General features: G+C 34.0%; 1 protein-coding gene across 1 annotated transcript; it reads right to left on the bottom strand.

The window, feature by feature from the left end:
- Positions 1 to 8,019: 8,019 nt before the first annotated feature.
- Positions 8,020 to 10,929, bottom strand: LOC121251594. The gene is made up of 3 exons (XM_041150875.1): positions 10,324 to 10,929; positions 8,875 to 8,946; positions 8,020 to 8,291 (listed from the first exon to the last, which is right to left on the bottom strand). The coding sequence occupies exons 1-3, from the start codon at positions 10,879 to 10,881 to the stop codon at positions 8,289 to 8,291; spliced, it is 633 nt and encodes a 210-aa protein (XP_041006809.1). The 5' UTR covers positions 10,882 to 10,929; the 3' UTR covers positions 8,020 to 8,288.
- Between the last annotated feature and the right edge of the window lie 1,347 nt (positions 10,930 to 12,276).

Raw genomic sequence — 12,276 nt, 5'->3', positions numbered from 1 at the left:
TTCGTATAAGACTCTATATAGAAGTGGCAACCGTTGTGTTTTGCAAGATATGCTTGGGCATTATGCCACCTTCTTCTGAATTAATTTTATAAAATTGCTTTAAAACATGGTTTCCCCATTACCAAGAACCAAATGTGTTAGCCACATGTTCAGTCTCTCTATGGAAGGAAACACTAGCATATCCATGTAAAGAGACAATTGTTATAATTACAAATCCACCAGTTTGATAAAATAATCTAAGTGCAGATTGACGACACTAGGAGGTCATATTAATACAAAAGAAGTATGTATGTCAATGACTTCTTTTTGTATATATTGTAATAGTAAACAAACACTTAGGGCTTGTTTGGGAACACAAACAATCTCATCTCATATCATAATTTCTCATAATTTTCTTCTAAAATATCACTCAAATACAAACACTTTTGAATTTTAAATCTTGAACTTTTTCCTCTAATTACTATCTAATCATTACAATTTTTCTACACTTCCAAACAAAATACAAAAAACTCATACATATTTTTTAATTCCAAAACAAGATTAATATTAAAAAATTATATTCTAACTATTTTTTAACTTTATAATATTTTTAATCAACTTTTTTCTCACCTCTTTACCAAAATCTAATAAAACATCTTAACTAAAATCATTTCACTACTATTCACAAGTTTTTCATCTCATCTCATCTCATTCTCCAAACATATTTTTAGTCTTATATAGTCTTATCTATTATTAACAAGGTTGTTAGTTTTGGGTTCTTATGGTTCAGTTTGTTTATGTATTTATAGGTTATTATCAATGAAAAGGTGATTGATTGTATTTGGCAAACTTGCTCCACGGAGGTATTGGTTCCCTCAAAGTAACCAATTGTCTTGTTGATATACTTTAGTCATTGATGTGTTGTTAATAGCTACTCTCTACTCTTAGATGCTGGCAGCAGTCGCGAACTCGCACTCGGGAAAGGAACTCCTTCAGAGAGGCAAAGTGGTTTGCGAAGATCTGGGTGTAGGAGGATAAATAGTCTTTTGGACTTCGAGGTCATCGAAGGATTTTTGAACTCCATCTGTGTTGATAACTAGTTGGATCGCCATTGATTTAGAGATTTCTAGAGGGAAATAACTTAAAACTAGGGGTGTAAAGATAAACTGAAATACAGGTTGGACCAACCACACCAGAGGGTTCAGCCTGGTTTGTAACCACTCCGGTCTTGTTTCGGTTCTTAAAAACAGATACCGGTTCAATACCGGTTTTCATATTTTGAAAATAGGTTTAAACCAAAGGAATGATATATAAACATATTAATTTTTTATATTAGATGTTAAATATTTTTTTTGGCTTGAAATATTAGCATGATGTATGTTGCATGTCTTATGTATTCATGCAATGCAGTGCACAGCTGCACTATGAAATCGCTTGCCTCAAACTATACAATGTGTGAAACAAGTTTTTTTTTTCTTTTAAACTGCTTGGCTCTCAACTTATGCTATGCACAATTGCACTGTTGCGGTGTTATGGCCATGCAAGCTATATCAATTTTGCTTTCAAATTATAAGACTTACTGGTGCTTTATTCAAATAGGATATATGCATGTTTTTTCAAGTGTCGTGATCTTTATAAGATATTACCATGAAGGAAAATGATATTGTTGCATTAGAAAGGGATGTTATGGACTATGGGCTTATAAACTAATAAAACAGGAAAAAGTAATTAAATAAAAGGTTTAGAAATCAATAGAAAAATCGAATCATGTTGTGGTTTCTATGATGAGTGAGTCCGTAACAGTTCTTAAATTTTTAAAACTGGTGTATACAGATTCGATTCTGAAATATGTCTAAAATCAAACCAAACTGAACTTGTTACACCCCTGCTTAAAACTCTAGTCGGGAGAACATAAAGAGAAATTAGTGTTTTAATTTGTCTGAAATTATTATTTTCCTCCCATAATTTTTCACCTTTTAGGAAGACGACCCATACAAAATATTGTATTACTAACAATACCGACTTATAAAATACAGAACTATTTTGTAAGGATTAGGGTAGCGGGTTGTGGTCAGATCCTTTAATCTAGCCTCACCTAGTTAGTAGCTGGTGGTGGTTGCCGAGTAAGTTGTCAATGTGATCTATCAGTTGGCTTAGATCCTTGAGTTGGTTCTAATGTACTGCTTCATTTTCCTTTATCACCATATAAAAACTCATGGAGTTGCAGACTTTGGGTGCAAAATCAAAATGTAAAAGTGAATGCGGGTCACATTTTCATCAAAACATCTACTCTTAAAATTCTTAACCTCATATTTTCAATAGAATCCAACATATACATTATTGCACAATTCCCTCGAGTGGGACAGAGGTACAATCCCCTCTCTCTCATTAAGTTATAGATAGATCAACAGAGTGATGTCGGTCCTGGTCCTTAGGACATCTAATTACCACTACAAAATGAATTAAAATGTTTAGCAACACACAAGGCCTAGTTGCCTCCACAACATGATGCACCAAATGTATCCGAACTTGACCATTTGCCATTCAATTATGAATTATTGCATCAACAATTCCAAACCCTACTTCCATTGGGTCTTAAATAGTATTTTTCCTTGAAGAAAATATGAATCCATTAGCTGGTACTCTCTATAATCCATATAATTTTCAGAACTAGAAACTTATCTTACATTAATCTTGTATTAGATGGCAATGAATTATACAACTTAAGTTTAAAAGAACTTGAAAGGTCATGTATTTTATGTAGAGGTCGTAATATATGATATGATCCGTGAGTCCGAAATGAATATGACACGAAATAAGCGAGTATAGGTTTGATATAAATGGATTTTGGTTAAAACGGGTTGACTCGATAAGACAATACTATTAATAAAAATATCAATTGGGGGTCAACCCATATAACATGAATAAATTCTAAAGGAAAATTTGATAAATGTTTAGCTTTATATATATTTCTTTATTGTTAGGATGTAATATTAATATATCAGATTTTTAAACCTTTTATTTTTACTATGTAGTTTGTTTTATGAAAAATATTAATTAATTTATATATTATTTGTTTGTGTATTACTAATAAAACGTTTTGTTATTAATCCAATTGTAATTGTGAATGATTTATACAATTATCTTTGTATTATATATGAAATTATATTAATTGGGTTAAAAAATAAATATAAGGGTTAGCTCAAATAATTTATATGAAATGGGCTGAAACGGTTTAAATGGATCGTGTCTAGATTAACCCAATAAAAGCTAATTATTAAACGAGTTAAGTGAATCTTTTTGTCTTACCCATTATTTATATGGGTTGTATTAGTGTTTTAGGATCAAGTTTAATTAAACAGGTCGTGTTCGGATGGACCCATATAGTTCAATAGTTATAACTTGACACAATACAAACGCAACCCACTAGGTGTGTAACTTGTCCGATTCGGTCCAGTTTTGGAAATATTTTATAATCGAACTGGTGTACACTGATTTTGAAAAATTGAAGAACCGATATCAAACTAATTTATCATAGAAATCTAAACTTTAAGTTTTATCAGCTCCAGTTCGGTTTTTTCAGTTTATCAACTGATGTGAATTCCTTACACTGCTCTTTTCTTTGTTTCAATCAATTTTGACCCTCTGTTCCCAAATAACTAAACATAGAGTAGTAGATAGCAGAAAAATGATCAGGATCCTAAGTTCTCAATGCTTTTAAAAGCGATATGCTTTTCTTGGAGAGTTTTTTTCGAAGAAGACAGAATGGGTCGTTGTCTAACTTTTCAAAAATATTATTACTTTCTGCAAGGCAGTTGGTGCTAGAAATAGAGGACTAAACTTAGCTACTTCTGACTCATATGACCTGGATAATATCATAGATCATAAATCAATCTTGAGCACCATTTGCATCCGTATATACTATATATAATATAATATAAAAAATTATATATAATCTAAATTGTATTTTATATTAATATAAAAATTAAAAAATTAATATATTTATGTACAGATCTAGTTCGATTCGAATCGATGTTCTAAAAATAAAACCGAAACCTAATCAGCTTTCAATCGATTTTACTAAAAAGGAATCGATATTGGATCGATCGGACTAGTTCATAATCGAACCGAACTCAACCGGTTTCTGAATTTTTTCTACATCCCTATAACATGCGAATACAAATTGACACTCTAAATTTTATGTCCCTTTTAATAAATATTTTTCGTCATTTTATCTTATTACATTTATATGACGCCAGTGTCGTTGGATGCACCTTCTCAACAGCTTTAAATGCACTTTGATACTATTTACATTTGATGAATAAATAATAGGTCTTTATATAAATTTTATAAAAATAAATTGGAAAATTCTGTGTTGACCTCCAAAGTACTCACTTTTATTGCTAGTGCAAAAGTTAGTGTCTTTTTCTATTTAAAAAAAAAAATGCACTAAAAATCAAAGCTAGCAATCACTTTTAAGATAATATAATAGTGTATAAATAAATTTACAAACTAACTTGACTTAATATATACATATATATAAAGAAAAAAAAAAAGAAAAAGATTTGCTTTACCTAGTTTTAGCAATCCATTTACCCGACAAAAAAAAAAAACGTAAATTGTTTTCATAATTCTTATCTAGTTAGTAGTTCTTGGATTCGCTCTCTTCTTTGTCAGTATTGTGCTTGCTGATGTGAGTCGGATGCACGTAGCAGCAGCACTATCATACCCACAGCCACAGTCATAAATATTAGTTTGCTATTTTATATATACTCTCATCTTATTTTTATCGGTAAGATATGACATATTTATTATAAAAAATTATTTAAGAAAAAATATTTGATGATAATAAATATATTACATCTTATATAATAAGATAAAAATAAAATAATTATATAATGTATAGAATTTTTCTAAAAAAAACTCGACTTTATTACTTTAGTCAATAATCTGACTAGGAAAACCATCTGCTTTACTTTGTCCTCTCCAAAAGTTTTAAAGCGTTAGTTCATCCCCCATGACCCACCCCAAGTTTGTAGATCAACACGTGTACTCGAAACCGAAAATTTAGCAATTTGTCGAACAGAAGAAGACTTGAAGAAAGCATCCAGTCCTGGTTTTGTCTTGCTTTTCCAATTCTAATCTCGCTTCAATATCCTCTACCCCAAGAAAGCCATGCAGCCATCTACAGAAACCCCAGTGGCTGCAAGTCAAAAGAAAAAAATCAGATACAAACCAGACCATATAAAAGAACTTGGATGCTCTTTGTACTTGCAAAAATACCTAAGTGCTACCTTTCTGTCAGAGCCAGTGATGAAAAAAGTTTGCCAGTTGGCAGCATCAGTTACGAGTAAGAAATCTGCATGGCACTTGATTCTCTATGGCGAATAGACAGAGACAATCCAATCCGTCCATCTCAACTGTGATGAACCCAGTGCTCATCTTATTGGGCCATGGTTTTGGACAGGCCGTGTACGTGTGGGTGGCGTCATTCTGCACAAACATACACACACAACTCCTCGTTAAAGCTTAGGAAAGCGAAACCTTTTTTCAGAAAGGAGAATCAATCCGAGAGCTCTAATTTATGCCAAAAGCTTAATTTACTTGGCCGCCTCTCTTCCGCTTTTTCTTTCCTTCCTACCTATATATAATGTCCTAGAACACAGATTCTTTCCTTTGCACCCCGCAAAACCAAAGACAACTAATTGGCAACGATCGGAAGAAAGATGTGTTACCCAGGCGTGCCTAACTTGGTTATCCTTAGCAAATGGATGACAGCCTTACAGGCGCCTATGGATGCGGCTGAGACGGTGGTGATCAGAAGGCATGCATCGACAGCTGCGGTTGGAGAGGCTGCGGCTGCAGGAGGTGGTGGTGGTGGCGGCTCGGTGAAGCAGTGTGTGTGTTCGCCAACGCGGCATCCTGGTTCGTTTCGGTGTAGGCAACACAGCCGTGGGTATGTTTGGGGTGGTCGTCTACTTCTGGGAGATGGGTCTCGTAATTAATTAGCATAACTGACTATAAGAGACAAAGGAAAAGCATCGTCTTCATGGGGTTGTTGTTTGTGTAATCTCTTGCGAAAGAACTTGGATCATGGAGGAAATTAAGGGCTCGTTTGTTTTTAGAGATGAGATAAGATGAGATGAAATTAAAATTAAAAAGTTGAATAAAATATTGTTAGAATATATTTTTTAATATTATTTTTATTTTGGGATTTGAAAAAGTTGAATTGTTTATTTTATTTTGTGTGGAGATTTGAGAAAGTTGTAATGATGAAGTGAGATGAGATGAGATAAGATGAGATATTTCTTGAAAACAAACGAGGCCTAAAAGAAGCTTCCAACTCTTTCCTTCCTTCATACGGTTTTCTTTTTTTTGTTGTTCATTTCTTTAAATCACCCTTTTCCTTCTGCATTGTGCTTTTCTTTATTTTTCCTACCAAAAGTTTTGCATTGCTTACATTTGTGAACGACCTTTTGCGAACACGAATAGCAATCTTTGTCGACGCAAATAGTAAATAATTGCGGCAATATATATTAGCGACCATAAAAGAAGCTCGCGAATAATAATTTGTTGCGACCATATTTTACATTTGTGTTGAGATATCTAACGAAATCTTTCATTTTCAAATCCTCAACATCCTTGTTAGATCATTTCATTATTTTAAGCTTTTAATTGAGATTGGTTCTGTATTGATTGCCACGCAAGGTATGCATACAACACGGGTTGATTTATCATATATATCACCACAACAGAAACGGCCTTTTGCATCGCATTAAATCGATGCGAAAGTCTCAAAAAATAGGATTTTGCTAGATACAAGCGAGTTCGTGCACCATATCGTGTACCGATAATTTTTTTTTATTTAAAAAAAATAGAAAAAAAATTTGAGAGAAAAAGAAAATCTCCTATATCATAAAAATTATTTTCATCTTTAATTCACATCATTTCGTTAAATATATGTATTACATATTAATATTGATGCACAAATTGATGCACAAATTTGTTTGCAATAAGATTTTTCTCTCAGGATAATCTGTGAATAATAATGAATAATTTGTAAATAATAATAAAATAGTATGAGAATATCTCGAAACAGTTATGTTCTCAAACAAACCCCTAATCTACTGGATTGAATGCAATATACATGTTGATGAAATATGAAAGAGTAATACCATATAGAGTGTGCAAATTTTGTGGACTCACTTTTTGAAAAAAAAAAAAAAATCCATCATTAAAAAGTAAGTAAAATGTACAGACTTGCATACCCTAAGAGTGTACAAATCATTTTCCAATATCAAATTACTTAAAAGAACCAAGAATATTTTGCAATTTAAAATAATATGAAGGAAATCTAATTATAACCTCGATTAGTATTTAGTACATAACATTAGAGGGAGAAGAGCCTTTGTGGGTGTTAGCACATAACATTTGAGTGAAAAGAGTCCAAAAGGCTCACGAGTTCCACGCTTACAAATACAAAGTTAAGAACCAGTACTTATTTCTGTTCTGTTTTTCGTAGATTTCATCTGACTACTAGAAAGGAAATTTCTGCCGCAATTATAATCGTGACTTCGGAGAAAAGAGATCTTGTGAAACCAAAAAATCAACATGGATGTAACATCTCATAAAAGGATCTTAATTTTGCCAGGCACCATATGAGAAACCCGAATGGGATATGAAGTCAAGCATAACTAAAAGATTGCATGCAATTAACACATTGTATTCAAAGAATTATCAATATTATTTCTTAGATCAACTCTTGTTTCTTGACTTAAAATACAATTCAAATATTAATAAATACAGTACCGTCAGAGTGGGATAAAATTCATGTAATATATTACATTTTCTAATTTTCATCACATAACATGACAATTAAGTCTAGCATAGGCATGAAACATCTCACGAATGCCTATAATTTTGTGATGGTGCAGCCCCAGTAAGAATTTTGTGAGATACCGCCCAAATAGTACTGAATAATCATCAGATATGTCCAACAAAAGAAAGAGAAGAAACATAATTCCTAAGGTGAAAGGTTTCTCAACATAGTGCGAGAATTTTTAATAAGAGATCGCTGTGCAAAATTAGATGTCAGAATCAACACCTAAAGCAATACCAATAGAAACCACTCCAACAATCCTTTGTAGACTTTTACACCATAAATGCATTATGAATAAACAGGTCTACTCCAAATATTTATACACCGCTTTGGTCCCAATGCCCTTCAATATTTGACCTCCATCAACCAACCCTATGTTCAGCTCCCAACTCATAACGGAGAATTTCAGCCATTTTGATATCTACCCCCATCACTGTCCAAAAAACAAAATAAAAATCTAGTTCATGGATCAGCAAATAAAACCATAATGCTTCAGAGCACTTGCCACTTATTTCATTGTTGATTTGCAAGAAAACCAGGAACTCTGTAACAGAACTAAAAACTTTTTATTAGCAACAGGTGTCCGGAACAAAGTCCCGACTAATCCTAGGGGATAACAAAACTAAAGTAAAACAAAACGAGATAAAATCATCCAAATCAATTCGAGGAAGAGCATTGCACTAGGACGAGTTAAGACTACCCATCATAGTCCATCTTGTCACTTGCTTAATCTCCACTCAGTGCACAGGGCAAAACCAGATTAAGTCCACTTCCTCGCTGCATAGGAACTGGACTTATCCTCTTAGCATAAATTAATAAACCAAGAACTGAGTTTTCGGATAGAATTAGCATGTGTTTAAGGAACCAGCAGAAAGGCTCTGACTCATAGGATGTGGCTAACCAAGCACCAAAGTTTTCAATCCCAAACCAACAACCAGGTTTGATATGATAGAATAGTTTCCTTATATGTGCAACTGTAATAGTGATTAACTAATGCAAAGCACGGAAAAGCTCACCTCAGGGTAGCAATCTTGGCGGACGATTGTCTGGTTATTTGAATTTACATACACCTCGCAAGATACCCTTGCCTAATGGACATGTTAGAAACACAGTTAAAAAATATATTGAAAAAAAATCAACCGTGTAACATGCAAAACAAGACAAGGAACAGAATTTTGTGGAGTCACCATAAGAAAACTAAAATTTTTCTTGTATGGCACTTGTTTCACCAATGGGAAGCACTGTTTTTTTTTTGCAACCACATACTTGTATGGTGAAATTCAAGTGTTCGGATACATAGATTTTCAAAGAATCAGAACAAATGCAAGATCTCTAAATTTGCTACTTCCGGTTGTCTTTTCATTTATTTGAACTTGTGCTCAGTTCATGTTAGATGTACAGGAAAATAATGATGCTATATGAGAAATGAGAAGATAATAGAGTGGAGCTAGAAACTTATTCAATGCACATATTCATGCATGAGCATGCTTTAGCAATCCGAATCTCAGTATGAGCAGATACAGTTGCAATCTTAGCTACTGAAAACCACATCCCTCATTAAAACAAAGGTACTCAATAATAAATTCAACCGATTTGAGTTTGACATAAGGCCCCACTACTCCCCTACCATACATACACTTCAAATTGAACCACACCTTCGCCCTTGCTCTCAACACCATTCAAATCCAGCCAACTTCAAATCCTCTCAGGTGGACCAGAGTCAACAAGTATGTAATAGCTACAAGACTCCCCCACCCACCCAAAAAAAAAAAAAAAATCCGTGTTTTCCTTCTTTCTTTCATACTTTTTCTTTTAAAGAATAGAGTCATCTTAGTTCTTAATTGGGTAGGAGCATGATGAGAACAAAACACTCAGTAATCACATTCCCATTTTTGTAATAGTAGCATTAGGCTTTCTAAGGTGTCATATGCGTATTAATCATAGAAAATAAATATGCAGTCTTCATCAGATGACAGTGATCAATTTCAACTCCCTTCACTTTCTACAAACCCAAAATCTCAATCTTTCTTTTATAGCTTCAACAACCCATCTTTCTATCATCTGCACACCAAACCAACCCCTCGAAAAAACCAAAAAACCTTCTTTATCTGCTGGTCCAGCAACTTGCTTCAATCAAGATCAGCACATTCCGTCTCCACGAACTCCAGAAAAACGCTACAGCCTCTCCTCCACTCCAAATCCTAGATTCCTAACTTTTCCTAACCGGAGCCCATCACATGACCAAAAGCAAAGTAGTTGAGTATTTTCCAGATCTTCCAACGTCAAAACCATATCCGAGAAATTACATTCCATGCAATCGAAACCAAATTTAATACAATAATCACAATCAAATGTCAATAAATAAATAAAATCCATACGTTTTTATTCATTTCTAACGGAATAATTTCCATTATTATGTACAGCGCTTTCAAATATAATATTATTGAATCACGAGTAAGGTTTACCTTGAGAGGAATTTGGAAGAAGAAGAGGCCTAATACTCCACTCACTTCCGTATCAGTATCAAAAGGAATTACACCCCTGGCCAAATCTTCGATAAAGTAAAACGCGTCGTGAATGACCTCGTACCCATTGAGATCGAGCGTGGCGTTCACGTAAGACGAAGCTCTGGCCCTGACGCGCCCACCCTGGGAGCTAACAAACCCTAGCTCCCTCCCTCGGTAGCCGACCGAGACAACCAGGGAATTGTAGTCCAGGGAGAAGAAGTCCCGGTTGTAGACCTTGATGGTGAGAGAGAACGATAGGTCGAGGGAGAGTCCATGGGACGATTTGACTTGGACATGGTTGAGCCGGACTCGGGCGAGTTTGATGGTCGGGTCGGAGGGGTAGAGGAGAAATATGGCTAGGGAGAGGAGGAAGAGAACGGTGGCGACGGCGAGGTAGCGGTGAATACGACGGCGACTCGGAGGTGGGCCGTAGAGAGGGAGGACGACGACGTGATGGGGGGTGGGGGATGAAGGGAGAGGGGCGTAACAGACGACATAGTCGTTCTTTGAAGTCATGCTCGTTTGGGCATATGACCAAATTGGATAGACGGGGTAAAATATAGCCAATCAATAATGGGGTGGGCAGCGGGGCGAGCCCCCATTCGCCCCGCCTCTGCACGGCGGGGCGGGCGACCCCGCTCCGCCCGTGTGGGGGCGGGCCCCCCACCCTACATCTAGGGCCCAATCTTATCTCTCATTTTTCCTATTCCGCTCTCGCCTACATTTATATATATATATATTATTTACAAACATAAATATATATTTATATTTTATAAATTGTGTATATATAAATATATATTACAATTTGTTAGACTTGTTTATAAAATATACATTGATAAATTTAAAAAATATATAGTTTAAAAGTTAATACACTAAAATTTATACAAAATATATACTAGCAAATTTAAAAATTATAATTTTTAAATTATAATCATATTTAAGAAATTTTAAATTTTAAATTTGGATATAAAAATGTATTTTTAATTACTTTTATATTTAGAAATAATTTTTAAACCAATTAAAATATAATTTTTTTTAAGTAGATAGAGACGGGACAGATTGAAAATCCGCCCCGCACCCTGCCCTCGCATCCCAAGGGCAGGGGACATGAGTGAAAACCCTACTCCCCGCCCCATGCGGGACAGGATTTAAAGAAGGGGTAAGCTCGCCCTGTAAGAGGTGGGTAGCACTTCTGACTATTATACGCATCATCCAACCTCAAAAAAGGAACAAACAAAAACACATGTCGTTCAATAAAAGAAAATAGGTTAAGAATTTGAGGAAATTTGTCTTTTCTTTTACTCTTTTATCTTGCCAAGAATTCGATCGATTTATTTCGCTCAACCGTCAAGTACGATGTTTGAATTTTTGTTCTTTCTTGATCTACCATAATATATTATAATTAAAATTAAAAGGGATTAAATACTTTTAATCCTTAAATTATCTACCGTTTTATATTTAAATTTTATTACTCATCATCTCACACACCACACACTATATTTTTTTTTAATTTTTTTATTCTTTTTAAATTTATTGATTTCTTCTACTCATCATCTATTTACTAAATATTTGTAAAAGAAAAAAAAAAAGTATAATGTTAGTGTGGAGATGATGAATATAATTTTTGTTTATATTTTATGCAATATTAAACTATCGTAACCAAGCAAAAAGTCACTTCCAATTACCCCCGATATTTAAATTACATCCTCTATATATTAACACTATTTTTTGTTAGGTCGATACCATCACGCTATTTTTTTTGGTCATCTTAACGTTTAAATTTGATATGATGATACTATTTGCCAGTTCTTGATACATTGGGGGTCTATTAGGTAATACAATTGTTCTCATGTATTCTCATTTATGGATGAAAAATGATACACTTACAACTATATTTTATAATTTTTATAT

Source organism: Juglans microcarpa x Juglans regia, chromosome 2S (genome assembly GCF_004785595.1).
Source record: "Juglans microcarpa x Juglans regia isolate MS1-56 chromosome 2S, Jm3101_v1.0, whole genome shotgun sequence".
NCBI classification, from domain to species: domain Eukaryota; kingdom Viridiplantae; phylum Streptophyta; class Magnoliopsida; order Fagales; family Juglandaceae; genus Juglans; species Juglans microcarpa x Juglans regia.
Note: the sequence above shows the minus strand (reverse complement) of the source record. Positions and strands in the feature narration are given on the sequence as shown.

Excerpts from the sequence above, each read along its gene's own strand:
- LOC121251594 (XM_041150875.1), bottom strand. The coding sequence starts at position 10,881 with ATGACTTCAAAGAACGACTATGTCGTCTGTTACGCCCCTCTCCCTTCA. Across the intron at positions 8,947-10,323 it reads TCTTCCAAATTCCTCTCAAG|GCAAGGGTATCTTGCGAGGT; the intron begins GTAAACCTTACT and ends CATGTCCATTAG.